Here is a 15,783-nt window from a genome sequence, read left to right as displayed (position 1 = left end):
TGATAGTTTCAAGAAGTTCCCCAGGTGCATCTAATGAGCAACCAGGTTTGAGAACCTCTGAAATATCCTTTTCAAAATTGAGCCTTGTGCCCTGCCGGTTTGGCTCAGTGGTTAGAGCGTCAGCCTGTGGACTGAAGGGTCCCAAGTTCGATTATGACCAAGGGCATGTGCCTTGGTTGCAGGCTTGATCCTTGGCCCCCCTTGGAGCACATGCGGGAGGCAACCATTCAGTACGTCTCTCTCACATCGATGTTTCTCTCCCTCCCTCCCTCCCACTCTGAAAGCAATGGAAAAATATCCTTGAAGAGGATAATAAACAGAAACAAGCCTTGTGTTCCCCTGTGTTGGGCTGGCAGACTCCTGAGGTTCTGCTGTGGCAAGATAGGGAGGAAATGTATATAATCAACACGCAGACTGAGTCATTGGGGCTCACTGACAGAGCATCTGTTTTTCATAACATGTAGCAGCTGGCTGTACTCTTCAGACACTTTGGTCCTTGCAGCTCTCTCAGGTGGACCTTTTTCTTTATTTCCATATCCTACAGACCACAGAGCTTAGAGAAGGGCTCCGTGCCCTTCTTGCTCCTTATGCCACTTCGAAACTGTTTCTTTCCTTGCCATTTCTTTTCTTTTTTCTTACAGAAGAAAAGCATAGACATGCATACACCATGAGATCACACCGTCATTCATTGTAAACTTTCATTGTCGTCTTCTTCATAACATTGTCGTCTTTTGCTGTGACTTCAGCATCCAAGTGAATGGCCCAGCCATGACCTGCCTTCTTAGGGTCTCGTCCTCATTTAGACCCAGCCTTGGCCACTCCCTCCTTCGGCACTAGTTAATTTGCCCCTCCTAAGATCCTGATCTCAAGCTTTCTACCCTCTAACCAACACCAGCTGTCCTTGCAGCTCTTTTTGGATGTGTCCTCATTCCTACAAGTCTTCAACCTCATTGATATTTCCAGTCTCATCACCCTGCACCACATATAATCTACCACATATTCTCACTTTTCTCCTTTCCCCATTGAATTTTATGGGCCCAAAATGTTATCACACTTACTGTCTCTCCCTCCAAACTTTTAGGCATTTTTTACCCAGTCCTATAATCTCACCTGCTGAAACTGAAACTCTAATCAGAAAGGTCTGTCTTCCCATTTCCTGTGTACAGTATAACAGCTGTATGTTACCGAAGAAAACCCAGCAGTCATGGTGACTTTACCATTGGTTTTAAAATCTCCTTTTGTCCCTATAGTGCTAAGGGACTGCTGAGAGCATGACTGTTCAAGGAGAGTGTTCTGGGACAGCAGGAGGTGGACCGTACCCTGTGTGTACTCATTTGCGCCCTCCCCCCCCTCCCCCCAGGCTCCTCCTTTGGAAAGGAACACTTGGAATAAGATGAAAAGTCTGAGGATTGGTGGGGATAAACCATTAGTTCCTGCCAGGTCAATGTAATCCAGAGATGACACCATTTAAACATCTTGCCCATTTGTAGTACAGCAGAGTACCAGCTATTTTCTCATTCATTTAGCATTGTTTTTATTTAGCCCAGTCACTGTGGCCCTAAAAATTGTGATTAGTGTCCCTGGAGGATACTCCTGAATGATTAGTGGGATGGCAGTATTTCCCTGTCATTCATTGGCCCATGACACTGAGGTGGTCTTAAATTGGCAGACTCTTATCATTTAGCAAAGGCTGATCTTCACTGCTTAATGAAATGCTAATTAGGTATAAAGTGGATTCTCTTTAGACCCCATCAAAAAGAAGATACTCCCTAAAAATGGGGGGAAAAAGTCATTAGATGGTTATTCCAAAAGTTTGTTCCATAGTGTGGGACCTAGAAATGGTATTATGTCTAGAGCCCAGAATAAGACATTTTTTCGAGGCTTGCTTTTCATTGAGACAGCTGGTGAATAGTCTTATATTCTGTTTTCCTTCTGAGTAACAGTAATAATTATAAAGATCCAGGTACCATTATTTCTAGGAATGTTCTGGATATTAGCACTGCAGAATTCTAATGCATTGCTATTTCCCCCCCCATTCTCTTTTAGGTATTCTAATCTGATTTTGAACTTGTTTTCCTTGATGGTGGATGCAAACATTCCAGATATTGCTCTGGAACCAGATAAAACTGTGAAAAAGGTAATTTTTTTACATCATTGAACATTGCAGTCTACTTTTCATTCAGGAGAGATATTACGGTTTTAACAACCCATTTCCCCTTGTTGTCTCAGCCCCTAGATTCTTAAGTAACACAAATTAAGAAGGAGACCTTGCATATAATTTTTTTCATATTGCAGAATACAACGGGCTCCCAAGTCCTCTGCAGCCAGCTCAGTCCCCTTCCCTGTTCATACCCGCAGTCATAAGAATAGGTCACTCTATTTAGAGAGAAAACTTTCTACCACGGCCCTTACTTTTTGTCCTGAAAAGTTTAGCTCTTTTTTAATATTCCTAATAGAGTACCTGATTCCTGGGGCTCCCAGGCCACGCATGCTAAGGATCAGAAAGAAAATGCTCTAATAGCATATAGGAGAAAACAGCCATTCTTTATCCTTCCCATCCATACCCATGGTTACAGTGGTTCCTTACTGTATCAGGAGAGTAGAGACCTGCTTTTTCACTCATCCTGCAAAGAGAAGAACAAAGGAAAGCTGTCACATAGGTGAACAGTTTTTCAGAACTATCTGACCATGAGTTTCAGCAGGAAATGGGAGGGGGTGTAGTGGATTTGAAGATTTTTTTTTGTCCAAATTAACTTCTGACTTGATTCATTGAGAGGGAGGGAGGGGAGTGTATGTAAAACACTTTATTTACCCAAAAATAACGTAAGATGATCTTTACCTTGTAGAGTATATAAAATTGCTAAAGGGCAATAGCAGTGCCAGGGATGGAATTTCTCTGGTGGTTGAATTCAGTAATTGGCACTAAAAGCTCTGAGTTCTGACATAACTGGTTCTGTACATTATTAGAAAGATACCCTTGTGGATTGAGCATTATCTTTAGTCCATTCAGGCTTCTAGAACAAAATATCGGAGACTAGGTGGCTTATAAACAACAGAAATTTTTTCTTAAGGTTCTGCAGGCTGGAAATCTGGGATCAGGGTGGCCATTGTGGTCAAGCGAGGGGCCTTTTGAGGTCAAAGGCCTCTTATTAGCTTTGCGTGGTGGAAGGATCTAGGGAGCGCTGTGGTGTCTGTTTCATAAGAACACTAATCGCATTCATGAGGGATTCATCCTCATGACCTAAATACCCTCCAAAGGCTCTACTTCCTAATGCCATCACACTGGGCATTCATATTTCAACATGGATTTGGGGGAGGCACAGATATTCAGACTGTTGCAAACGTGAATGGGGCTAATCCTTTTTTACCTAATTTTATAAGTTTTTGGCAAACAAGGAGAGGGCTTTTAATCTAAATATTTTATTTAGCCATTTTAGAAAATTATGATCTTATTAGAATTTCATTTATTATTTTATCCAGTAATCACCTTTACGTGCTCGTAGGAAATAGACTACTTACCACACTAGATTTTGGCCTAGCTTATTTTTTCATTTATTTTATTATTTTATTGACTAAAACTTATTCATCAAGAAATACAAATTGGTTGATGAAAATTTCCCTAGCTGTAATTGATGGCTGCCCCTGATTTCAGAAGTTGTTTTGTTTTTTTCTTGGTATTGCTGTTCTTAGGGTCTGTTTTGCTGTTTATTTTAAACCCATTTATCTCTGTCATATGTCACTTTTCCCTGGCTTCACTCGTGTTCAGAAACCATTTATGAAAGTTCTAACAGTATTTGTCAAACCGAGTCTTCCAATTTCTTCTGCCAATTAAGTTAGGTTGTTCTTGTTCTTATTAGATCTTGTGTTCCATCTCAGTTTCTCTTTTAGAAAGTCATGATTTTATTAATGACAGTGCCCTTTGTTACCAGCCATCTTTATGGCACTATTTTTCAAAATATGAAGCAAATCATTTTGTGAAGAAAAATAAAGTATGTTCATTAGTCATTTTTCTTCAGACTAGTGCTCCCAAGCTGAGTATTCTAGTTTCAGTTAAGTGAACCCTGAATAAAGGTACTTCACTATAGTTTCCCCCAAAAGGGTATTTCAGAAAAGGTTTCTTTGTTTTCTGTTGTTTTATCAAGAATGTGATGTAATCAGTTGCCTCATAAACTTGACAATAACTCAAAATAATGTTGGGAAGTTATGCTGGAAGAAAAAGGAGTAGAGTGGAATGGTTAGATGCAGTGGTGTAAGGTTGTCTGGAAGTACAAGCCCGTTATCAGTTAAGGGCCGCTGGGTTGGCTTCATAAATTCTGCGTACCTCAGTTTCTGCATCTTACAGATGGAGATGTTCTCTGCCTCAGAGCCATCTGGGAGCCGAGTGCAGTCTTGCAGTGCTTTGCACAAAGTAGTCATTCAGTACCTGGCTTTTATATTTTAGGTAACCATTGTCACATATATGTCTACATATTTTTCTAGTATTTACTGTTACTGAGAATCAGCTGTAACTTTAAATGAATTTTAAAAATTTCTCTGTCTTTGAAAGTTATAGACCAATTGAAGTAGTTCTTTGAAGATGTACTGGGAACTGGTATAGGAAAGGAGCATTTTAGAAGATGTAGGTTAGTTTATTTTGCCAGTGATTGACATAGTTCCTGTTCTTGTCTAGGCAGTGAAGGTGAGGGAGGGTATCAATATAGCCTCACCATGCTGTATCCATTTCACAGTGAATTACAGGGAAACAGTAAAGGAGAGTGTTCATAAATATCACGGTTTAAAACGTAGTAGTTCTAGATTTGAAATGCAAGAGAATAAAGCACGCCTTTGCATTAAAAGAACAGTTTTTTATTTTTTTTTATTTTTTTTATTTTTTTATTTTTTTAAATATATCTTTATGGATTTCAGAGAGAGGAAAGGAGAGGGAGAGAGAGAGATAGAAAGATCAATGATGAGAGAGTCATTGATCGAGCCCACAACCCGGGCATGTGCCCTGACCGGGAACCAAACCCCGATCGCCTGGATCCCAGGTCGACGCTCAACCACTGACACGCCCAGCTGGGCAAAAGAACAGTTTTTTAATCTACTTTTAAGTCTATAGGGCTGAACAGTATCGTATTTTCTATTTCTTTTTCTAAAAAATGTTTGCCACCAACAAGGATCGAGTCACATAAAGAACATAAAGCATCCTGGCCAGGTAGCTCAGTTGGTTAGAGCATTGTCCTGATAGGCCAAGGTTGTGGGTTTGATCCCTGGTCAGGGCACATGCAAGAATCAACCAGTGAATGCATAAATAAGGGAACCACAGATCCATGTTTCTCTCTCCCCCTCCCTTCCTCTTCCTTCTCTCTCTAAGGTTAATCCATAAATTTTTAAAATTTTTATAAAGAGCATATAGCAAAAACAATAAACTTCCACACTTGAACAGTATTCAAAACTTACAAGTTACGAATTATTTGGCATAGAAGTAGCTCATAATTTTTGTAATGTCTTTATTAGTTTAAGTCTGTCTCTTCACAATATGTCTATTTTTCTTTATACTAAATACTAATAGACTGTGACCTTTTAGGTTCAGGATAAATTCCGCCTAGACCTGTCCGATGAGGAGGCCGTGCACTACATGCAGAGTCTGATTGACGAGAGTGTCCACGCCTTGTTCGCTGCAGTGGTGGAACAGATTCACAAGTTTGCCCAGGTGAGTTCCCTGAGGGTAGGGCGTTCGCATCAGCTTCTCCATGTGCTACTCCAGAGTCCTCAGAGAGCCACACTCCTCAAGCCCACTGATGTCTCTTCTGGGTTTGTTTTGTTTTGTTTTTTGGGTTTGTTTTGTTTAGCCTTTTTGACATCTCACCAGCCAGCTGATATGAACATGTTTCATGCATACTTAACTCTAAAACATTCCACCTAAATTTTCTTGGAATGTAAAATTGTATGATAAACTATGGAGTGTCAACATCAGTGTCTTTGTCCTTTGTATTCGGTGGTCATTATAAACCCTTCTTGAGAATGACTTTGGATTTGATAAAGGCCTTGGAAAGTGAGACTTTAAAACACTTATTAGGGGCAGGCCAGTGTAGCTCAGTGGTTGAGCATCAACCTATGATCCAGGAGATCGCGGTTGCATTCCCGATCAGGGCACATGCCCGGGTAGCGAGCTCGATTCCTGGTGGGGAGCACACAGGAAGCAGCCGATTAATGACTCTCTCTCTCATCATTGATGTTTTTCTCTCTCTCTCTCTCCCCTCTCCCTCCCTCTCTCTGAAATCAATAAAGACATATTTTTTTAAAATAAAAATAAAATAAAATAAATAAAACACTTGTTAGGTTTTGTGAATGGGGAAGTTCTAGGAGTGGATTTTGAGACTAAGAAAGCAGAGCATACCACACACTGAAAAGGTCTGTCCATATAGCATCTTTCATACAAATGACTGACTGAGGGAAGACCTTTTCGCACTAGCTAATGATGGCAGACCTTAGATTTAAAACCTGCTTTAATTATGAATTTCATAATGATGGTTCTGAAAATGATTAGCACACAGAAAAATTGGGCCTCTTTTCTCTCCCACACCTTCACACGCCTCTCCTTGTGAACTCTTTCCTGACTTTTTCACACAGTTAATAATACTTTGATTAATTTCCCAGGCTCAGAGCCTGTCTGCTTGGACTTCTCCCTCACCCAGTACCCAGTATGTCTTCAAGCCTGTTTGGGTCTTTAATCATTTCTTTAATTATCCTTTTCTATCATTTTCTGCTGCTAACATTTTAAGCTACAGAAGGTCTTCGGCTTATGAAGGCTGGACTGAAGATTTTTCAACTTCATGATGGTGCGAAAGTTACACACATTCCATAGAAACTGTACTTCGAATTGTGACATTTGATCTTTTCCTGGGTAGCGATCATCCAACCATACAGTACTCTAGCCCCAGCTGCTGGCCTACTGCATGGCACCTGCTTCCCCAAGAGACCAAGAAAGAAGTAGAAGGCCTCTTAAAACAAGCCACATGACCAGGCCAGATTCACAGGGAGAAGAAATAGATTCCACCTCTTGATGGGAGGAGAAGGTGCCTGTGTAGGGAGGAGAGGGATTAGTGTCATCTTTAAAGACTTAACTGCCACTCATCTAATGTGCTGCAGCTTCAGGTCTGAGCTTTCAGGTTCCGTAAAATTAATAGTGGTCTAGTTTTGAAATTCTCTTATCAATTTGCATAAGGTGTGTGTTTTGCTTTGCTAGCTGGATCTAAGACTAGTAGGACTATTTTGCTTCATTCTTTGTATTAAAAATAGAGGAGAGGAAGAGCCTGATAAAAAAGGGACCTCTGGACCCCAGTTTCCACATCTATCAAGTGATTGATACAGAGGTAAAAATTAAATTTAATGTCAGAGATGTACAAAAGTTAATTACTTTCCATATATAAAGCTAATATCGACTACCACACAGACTAAAGGAAATTCCCCCTGTTCCAATGGTTAAATTATGAACTTGTTCAGAACTAAGAATTTTTCCATGTACCTTTTCTGTTCATAGCGAAAGCATGAGATGGGCACACTCTTAAGTTAGACATTGGAAAGATCATTTTATAACCATTAACTAATAGATAATTATATGTCTTGGAAAGAAGCATTATGTCTGTTTCTTAGATTCCTGTTTTCTAGTTGTTTAGTAAAATAAATAAGATATAGAAATTTTGAACAATTATTTAAAATTACTTCAGCCTCTGTCGTTACAAATTCTTTTGGACTAGGATCTATCCTTGATAACAAAATAGTGTAGAAAAACAGGGCAATAACAACACATGAATAAGAGTTTAAGAGCAAATACCTGGATGCTTTCAGAAACTGAAGGACCACTGTCATTCTAGACTGGTAAAAGTGGAGGTTTGATGCAGTGTGGATATTTATGTAGTCAACTTTTTTTAGATATCTCAGCGCTCCATTTTGTAAAAGTATCTGAGGCAGTAGCCTTTATTTATTTGAACTTTGTGCTTCATATTGTGCTTCCCCATTTTTTAATATCATATAATTCTTACTATAACCATCTAAATGAGTTTTAGCATTACCCCCTTTTATAGATGAGAAGACTAAACCACATAAAAATTGTTTCCTAGCTTACCAGATTCAGGTCTTCATACCAGAATCCCATGTTCTTTATTCTTGAAATGAGCTTGAAAATGCTCGTGTTATTTTTCAGGTTTCCTTAAATATGTCCCCTGTGCCCAAACTATTGTGCCACTGAAGCATTATCAAAATAAGAGTAACCTAAGGATGTTAAATTTCACTGGAACTTGATTAGGCATTGAAGGAAACAAGAGATACTAAATAAGGGCTTAGCTTCACATAAGTCTGGTTAAATTATAAAGTTACAGAAGTACCTGGTTCTTAACTAATCTCTGAAGTTTATGTTCTTTTTGAAACTCACATTTTTACATATATTTTCTAAGTATTGATACTAAAAAGTCACATGCACACACAAATTCTGGTGATCAACATCTTTTGTCACTCAGCATTTATTTTAAGGATGCATATTGCTAATGGATTTAGGTTAATTTTAGCGCCTTCCTGTAAATTACTATGAATTATAGAACATAGTTTTTTAAAATGGAAGAAGGCTGATGCAAATGTTAACAAAAGTTATAGTTGTTTTAGCACAAAAGAACTGATATTCTAAAAGAAGACTTAAAAATTGCCAGATCCATCTATTATGTGACATGCTGAAGTTTATTTTATTCTCTTCCATCATGCCATTCCCTGAGAAGGGTAGAGATTAAACACTGCAGTATTTGCTGCCTAGCCACACCCTATTAGTGTTACAAATTTTCCATTGAAAAACACTTTTATTTGGGGTGCAGTCTTTGAAATGACGTCATCAGAACTTTTCTCCCTGCTGAAATCACCTCTGGTGGGCTTTCCTGCATAGAAGGGTAGAGATCACTTAGTTGGGGTCACTGACAGCTCAAAAACAAGGACTGTCACACCGCAGCCCATTTCTTCCCTGTTTCCTTTTTTGCTTGTCTCTGTCCTCACTGATTGATGGTAGAGGTTGGAGAATGGGGTATGATTCCCAGCAGTCTTGATACACATTAAATCTAACTGAATGAATCTTGGTAGGCTAACTGGGGTCAGAGATGTATTTTTTGCAGACTGAATGTAAAAATATAAGAACAGATTGGGTTCAGAAAGTTTACCTGAATTCCTGCTCAGGGTACTAAGAGCGCATGACTGCTTTCCATTTGGCAAGCGTGCTTGCTGAGCCCTGTGGTGTTCAAGGAGGAAGACCCTGGGTCCAGGCAGCGGGCACGTTTCTCCAAAGGAAGGCAGTTTACATGTATTTGAGGGGATTTTAATTTTAAAAAAACACAATGGAAGAAGGAAAATGGTGTGTTATTCTGCCTGACATTTCCCGTGAAGACCGTATGTCCTCTAAGTGTGAGAGGCACTCCCCCATAGAAGAGTTTCGGATCCCACGTGCCTCCCATGACATGGCATCTCACCTGCTTAATGGGACTCCAGCACCGCAGGTTCTCTCTGTTTCTGTACAGCATGGCCTCCAAGTGCGCTATCTGCCCTGTTCTGCTCGAGGAAATGGGTGTTTTGTTGTTTTTGCGTCAGCACCGTGCTAGGGGGAAAGCTTCCTGTTTTTGACTTTTTGGGAGATGACTGTCTCTAATATGTTGCCTTTTGAAGAGCTTTCCTTGTAATTTTGTTTGTTTATATCCCTGTTTTACCTTTATGTGCTGACCTAAGCCCTGTGTGGGATGTTTGTGCTGTAAGTGCACTACTCTCTCATCTGCTTTGAAAAGGCATAGACACAAAAGATGCCCAAAGGAGAAGAGAACAGAGCATCATTTCTGAGTTTATGTTATATGTGGACCTTATTTTACCACTAGGAATAAAGAGCAGCCCCGTAAAATATTTCATTGAACAAAACAAAGCATATTGAATTCTGTGGAAGAACAGAGACATCGTTCCCAGGCCAGTGGCTTAAGTAAATAGCGTAACACCAGCATGTCATGCGAAACTGGTATCATTCTGTGTCTCGACCTATTCCTCACGTATTCCAGTTATCCCAGGAGGAATAAGAACAGCAGCAGAGCAACAGCAATAACAGTAATAACAACTGCGTATTCAGCACTTAAATGTGCCAGGAGTTATGTAAAGTATCACCCCCCTGAATCCTCACACCTATAAAGTAGGTGTATCTCCAGGCCCGTTTTACAGATGAGAAACCGAGGCTTGATAGGTTAAATAACTTGCCCAAGGTCTCAAGGTTAATAGGTGACAGTTCAGATTCAAATTCAAACCCTGGATTGTGGAAATAGACAGTAGCTTCGTGTTTCCCATTCTACATCAAAGCTTTATTAGATATGAATAAATTTTATTGTGAGGAGCTAGTTTTTTTAATTTACCTGTAAATTTTTTAAATGATCTTTTAACTTTCCTTAATCTTTCCTCTGACCATCAAAAGAAAAACTTGAGCAAACAGCCCATAGAGTATGATATAAAAAGGAGGCATTGAAAACAGTTAATCAGAGATAAATATGATAAATATGGGATAACATTTATTTTGCCTGTTGGCCAAAAACCAGTCTTGAATTTTATTGGCCCACATGTGCTCTCCTGTTGCCCTATAGTCAGCACTCTTCACACAGCCCACTAAACCCATGATGTTTAAACACATAACACAGGCACTTGCTACATTGTAAATGTGTAAGGTGTTCAGATCAGTTAAAAATTGTAATAGCAACAGTCAGCAGAGTGTCCCATAATTTTCAGCTAAAATGTCCTGCAGTTCATTTTTCATCTGTATAAATTTAATTTCCTTCTCTAAGGAAAGTTTCAAACACTTAAATGTAATCCGTGGTAAGATTTGCCTATTTGCTTCAATAATTGCTTTTAATAAGGTTAATTGTTATACTGCTTTTTTTCCTGCCCCTCTGTGTTATATGAAACCCTTTTATATAAATTCTTCAAATGTACTGGGAGTTGAATATTTGGGACTGGCTCTGCTACACAGTTATCTCTAATTTTTTTAGGAAATATATTAGAACCATCTATTCAATAGCAGCATTTCTCTCACACAAACATACATACACTTGGGCAGTTTTTAATTGTTTCAAGATTTTTAGACTTCCTAACATGTCAGTGAGGACCCTTCATAATTTGTCTTTAACCTGCAATTCATCTTCTGTCTTCCACCAGCAACCACAAAGATTCTTCTTAGCTCTAATGACCTGTCCATGTGACAGCTCCTCATACCCAACAACCCTTTTCTTCTCCCCACCAGCCAGTACACCTTTGCTCTTTTCCTAGGATGAGTTCCACACCCATCTGCCTAATGTTTGGATGTGTGTGTTATGATTCTTCCTATATATGAACATTTTGTCTTAAGTAGCTGAATCATCCCTGCCACACAGTAGGCACCAGTTAACTGTATGTGGTTTTACACAAGTGCCAAGGACCATTCGAGAAGTTTACTTTTATTTTCTCTGATACTGCTTTTAAGAAAACATTTAAACAGGTTCTTAAATTGTAAATTACATTCCTTTTATTAGCATTAAAAACAAATCTTACCATATTCTTTCTGGAATTGCTACATTAAATTGTATCAAATTAAAATCAGTTGGCATCTTTCATATTTTTACACATCCACACGCATGTGCACACGCAAACACATTTGTTAGTGAGGTTTTTCCCCCTCATGTTTCCCTCAGAGTAGTAATGAGGTGAAGTTACACAGAAACAGCATTCTCAGTTCATTCTCTGTGAGGTCATGCCAGCACGAATGGTATTGAACAAGAGAGCACATGAGGTGTGGGTGACTCAGTGTGTCTTCCCCTGACAGAATGACTAGAGTTGCCCTTACCCAGAGCGTGGGCGATTGATAGCATCCGTACACAGTAAAGACAACCATTAACTCTTGGCAACTGTTTTTTCATTTAATAGTCCTCAGAAGTAGTAGGTAGCCTTCATCAATTTCACTGAGTGAATTTAGAGATGATAATAATGAAGAGAGGGCAGCACCACACTTCTTTTTGTTTTGTTTTGTTTTGTTTTGTTTAAAATATTACAGATGTCCCTTTTTCTCCCCAATGACCCGTTCCACCCCATCCCTTCCCTCTCCCCAGTCCCTCTAGTAACCAAAGAATTTATAAGCACCACACTTCTTTACAAGCCTCATACAAGATGACTGGAAGGGTGCCCAGCACAAGATAGCTGCTATAAATGCTGATTTCTTTCATTCTACTGGATATTTTAATGTTGAACACTGTTCATGTGTTGGCCCCCAAATAACTCTTGATTGGGCCTGTCTTATTCCTTCAGGACTACTTCCTTTGATTTGTTTCCAAACCTTTTCTGGAATGAAGTGGTTGTGCAGTGAAGTAGTTGTAGAAGTGGTCTGTGGAATAAACTACAGGTTTTCACCACCTCTCTAAAAATGTTGCACCAAGAACTAAGCACACTCCTCAAAATATTACCTGCCACCGCAGAGTTCAGTGGGGTTTCTGCCTTCCTAGAGCTGGATTTGTCTGCCATGTAATAATAATTGGGTCACTTTGAGCATACAGTCAGCGAATATTTCTTCTCTAAAATATTTTCTCATGTAAACTGATTTTTAAGCCAAGTGTCAGGAATCTTGTATCTTGTGGTTCATTGGAATCCTCTTCATGGCATTCAATAAAGTAATTCTTTAACTTCTTTTAATAGAGGACTGTTTTTTTGTTTGTTTAAAATATATCTTTATTGATTTCAGAGAGAGGAAAGGAGAGTGAGAGAGAGAGATAGAAACATCAATGATGAGAGAGTCACTGGTTGATCCTGCAACCCGGGCATGTGCCTTGACCGGGAATCGAACCCCGATCGCCTGGATCCTAGGTCGACGCTCAACCACTGAGCCACGCCCGGCCGGGCGAGGACTGTTTTTTAAAGACTGGAATAAGTTACTAAGGTGTTTTTTTCCGTAAAAAAAAAATTATGTGTTCATCTGTAAGCATTTTATAAAATTATAGACTGTTTATCTTTCTTTGTGAACAGTGAAGCTAATTATTTTGTTTGTTTCTTTATTTGTGTTAATTTTTATAGTACTGGAGAAAATGAAACTGGGTTTGTTCCATCAACATGCTTGACTCTGTAAGAAAACTACCTTAGAAGCAACCTGTGTATAATGAAGACTTCAGAATAACAAGGGAGAAAGGACATTTAATCTTCAAGATACCTCGAATCCTAAATGTTTCATGGTGTCTCAGTTCCTTGGATGTCAAGTTGCTTAAATATGGTCTTGAAGGTTTTGCTTTGAAATATTGTATATACTTATTTTCAAATGTACACATTGTTAATAATTTAGGAAGTGAGAAGCTTATTCTAGGCTCATGTACATATGAGAGTTTGGGAGGAATTTTATGTTGAAATAGTAAAACATTGTAGCCTTTGAGTTTGGAATGTCCTTTTTTCCGTTCTCTCTTCACAGCAGGAGAATGGTTATATGAATTTGGATTGTCTCAGTTTAGAAGGTGGGTTTTTTTTTGTTTTGTCTATCCCTCTCTCCCCCTCCAGTATTTGTTTTTGTTGTTTGTTTTTTAATCATCACCCAAGGATATTTTTTCCATTGCTTTTTAGAGAAAGTGGAAGGGAGAGAGAGAGAAACATTGATGTGAGAGAGATAATCGATTGGTTGCCTCCCTCACACACCCCGACTAGGGCTGGGGATTGAGCCTGCAACCCAGGTACGTGCCCTTGACTGAAATTGAACCTGGGACCCTTCAGTCTGCAGGCAACGCTCTAGTGAACCAAACCAGCTAGGGTCGTATTTGTTTGTTTTTACCTAATTTATAATACTTAAAGATTTACATGTTGTAGCTCTTTTACAGCTTATTTTAAATAATACATTTATTTTCTCTTCTAAATACTGGTGGTGATGTTTTTTGAAAACTATAGTTCACAGTTCTAAGTTGTAAATACATAAAACAGGATATAAAAACAGCCATGTCTGGATAACTGGCCAGAAGGTAATACAGCAGCAGCTTTTAGTATTGAGCCCAAGATATTTTTACATGTTCGTGTAAGTGTAAATTGTCTTTTTGCAATAAAAATTTTTTGATGCAAACTGAGTTTTTAAATAGCTCCCCTGGACCTGTGGGTGTAATACATCATCTCTGTTTTAACCAGATGCATTTTTGTCTTTTAAGATTAGGAGTCCCAGTAATCCGTCTAGCTTTTTGCCTCAGGCGACTTTGGGAAAGGAATCGACACAAATGAGAAGAGCAACACATAATCCTCGCAAGTGACTGTGGTACATAGTCATGTGACTTGGTTTTGGCAGGAAAAGAATGTCTCATTCTCTTGGTGCTAAATAAATACTAAATATCAAATGACAGAGAAGATTAAGAAGGTTAACCAAAGGCAGCCAGCGTTTCAGAGAATGCCATTAATGGTAGTGTTTATTTGTTACAAAATTCTTATCTGTGAGTTTGTCTCTTTAGCAAGCTGGAAAGGAAGCGTGTAACTAGGAGGCATATGGACTGTGATTTCTGTAAAACGGAAAATGGTAAAGGTGAAAGGCCTTGGCATATCTTTGTAGGAGAGTTTATGCCCAGCGTAACAGGCAAGCTCCATCCTCTCTCACCTTTCCCTGCTTCACATACATCATTTTTTGTTGCCTAGAAGCTTTTAGCCCACCTCTGTTCTCATTGTTTTAGTCCTATTGCTATTAGCACCTCTTCCAAAAACGTTTTCTCAAAACAACCCTGTCGAAAGTGACCTCTGCAACCTTCTGAATTCTTGAAATTCTTTAGTTTTAGCTTTTTAATTGGCATTTAGTAAAGTGGGCGTTTTTGTTATACTTGCATCTCCTGTACAGGTTGGCAGACTCTGTAAAGAAAGATGGTCAATATTTTCAGCTTTGAAAAGCATTGATGTTGATCACAACTCAATTTTGCTGTTATAATAAAAAAGCATGTAAACAAATAGCGTGGCCAGACTTGTCCCTCGGGCCAAAATTTGCTGAACCCTGCTGGAATTACTGTAAGGCAAAACTGTATTATCTTACTAATCCTTATAAATTCCACAACACTTTGCATAGATAGTACCATATTTTGTTATAATTTTTTAAATTTATTGACTAGAGAGAGAAGAAGAGAGGGAGTGAGAGAGAGAGAGAGAGAGATGGGCTTGTTGTTCCACTTGTTTGTGCATTCATTGGTTGATTCTTGTATGTGCCTGACCGGGGATCGAACCCGTAACCTTGGCACATGGGTATGGCGCTCCAGCCAGCTGAGCTACCTGGCCAGGGCTAGACAGTACCATGTTAGTAGAGCTCTATAAATAATTTTTGGACTAATATGAAATCTACAAGGGCAAACAGCTAGTAAGGAGGGTTGATCATGAGAAACGTATTCAGTAAACTTGGTAAGAATCACAGGGATGATAGCTTTCTAGGAGGGAAGACAGGTGTTGGAGAGGATGGGCACTGGCTCTGGGTTTGCCGAGAGGAGTTTGGCTGTGGATAGTGAGCTGTGACACATAGGATCAGGCCGAGTGTCATGCAAGGACTACTACAACTGTAGTGGCCACTCAGGGCCAGGGAGGTTCACTCTAGATCCGAGGACAGTCCAAAGAAATACTGGAGCCGGAGGAGGAGGAGACATTTCCCGTTTATTCACCTGGCGGCAGGGCTAAACACATGGGGGACCACTACACCCCAAGGGACAACCCCGCCCAGGGGGAACAACCCGCCTTCTCGTGGTGGCCAGCCAGGCATGCAAACCACAAAACCCGCAGCTCTGAAAGTCCTGG

At 39.5% G+C, this 15,783-nt stretch overlaps 1 protein-coding gene across 1 annotated transcript in view; it reads left to right on the top strand.

Moving 5' to 3' along the window:
• PIK3C3 (phosphatidylinositol 3-kinase catalytic subunit type 3) overlaps positions 1-13,423 on the top strand; it is a 109,585-nt gene extending 96,162 nt beyond the window's left edge. Inside the window, exons 23-25 of the mRNA XM_081149698.1 lie at positions 2,047-2,137; positions 5,567-5,692; positions 13,075-13,423. Coding sequence (XP_081005824.1) covers positions 2,047-2,137; positions 5,567-5,692; positions 13,075-13,089 — 232 coding nt within the window. The 3' untranslated portion in view covers positions 13,090-13,423. The remainder of the gene's footprint in view (positions 1-2,046; positions 2,138-5,566; positions 5,693-13,074) is intronic.
• Positions 13,424-15,783: the final 2,360 nt, after the last annotated feature.

The sequence above is a fragment of the Miniopterus schreibersii genome, assembly GCF_964146895.1.
Source record: "Miniopterus schreibersii genome assembly, chromosome: 10".
NCBI classification, from domain to species: Eukaryota; Metazoa; Chordata; class Mammalia; order Chiroptera; family Miniopteridae; genus Miniopterus; species Miniopterus schreibersii.
The sequence above is the reverse complement of the archived record's forward strand: the minus strand, read 5'-3'. Positions and strand labels throughout refer to the sequence as shown.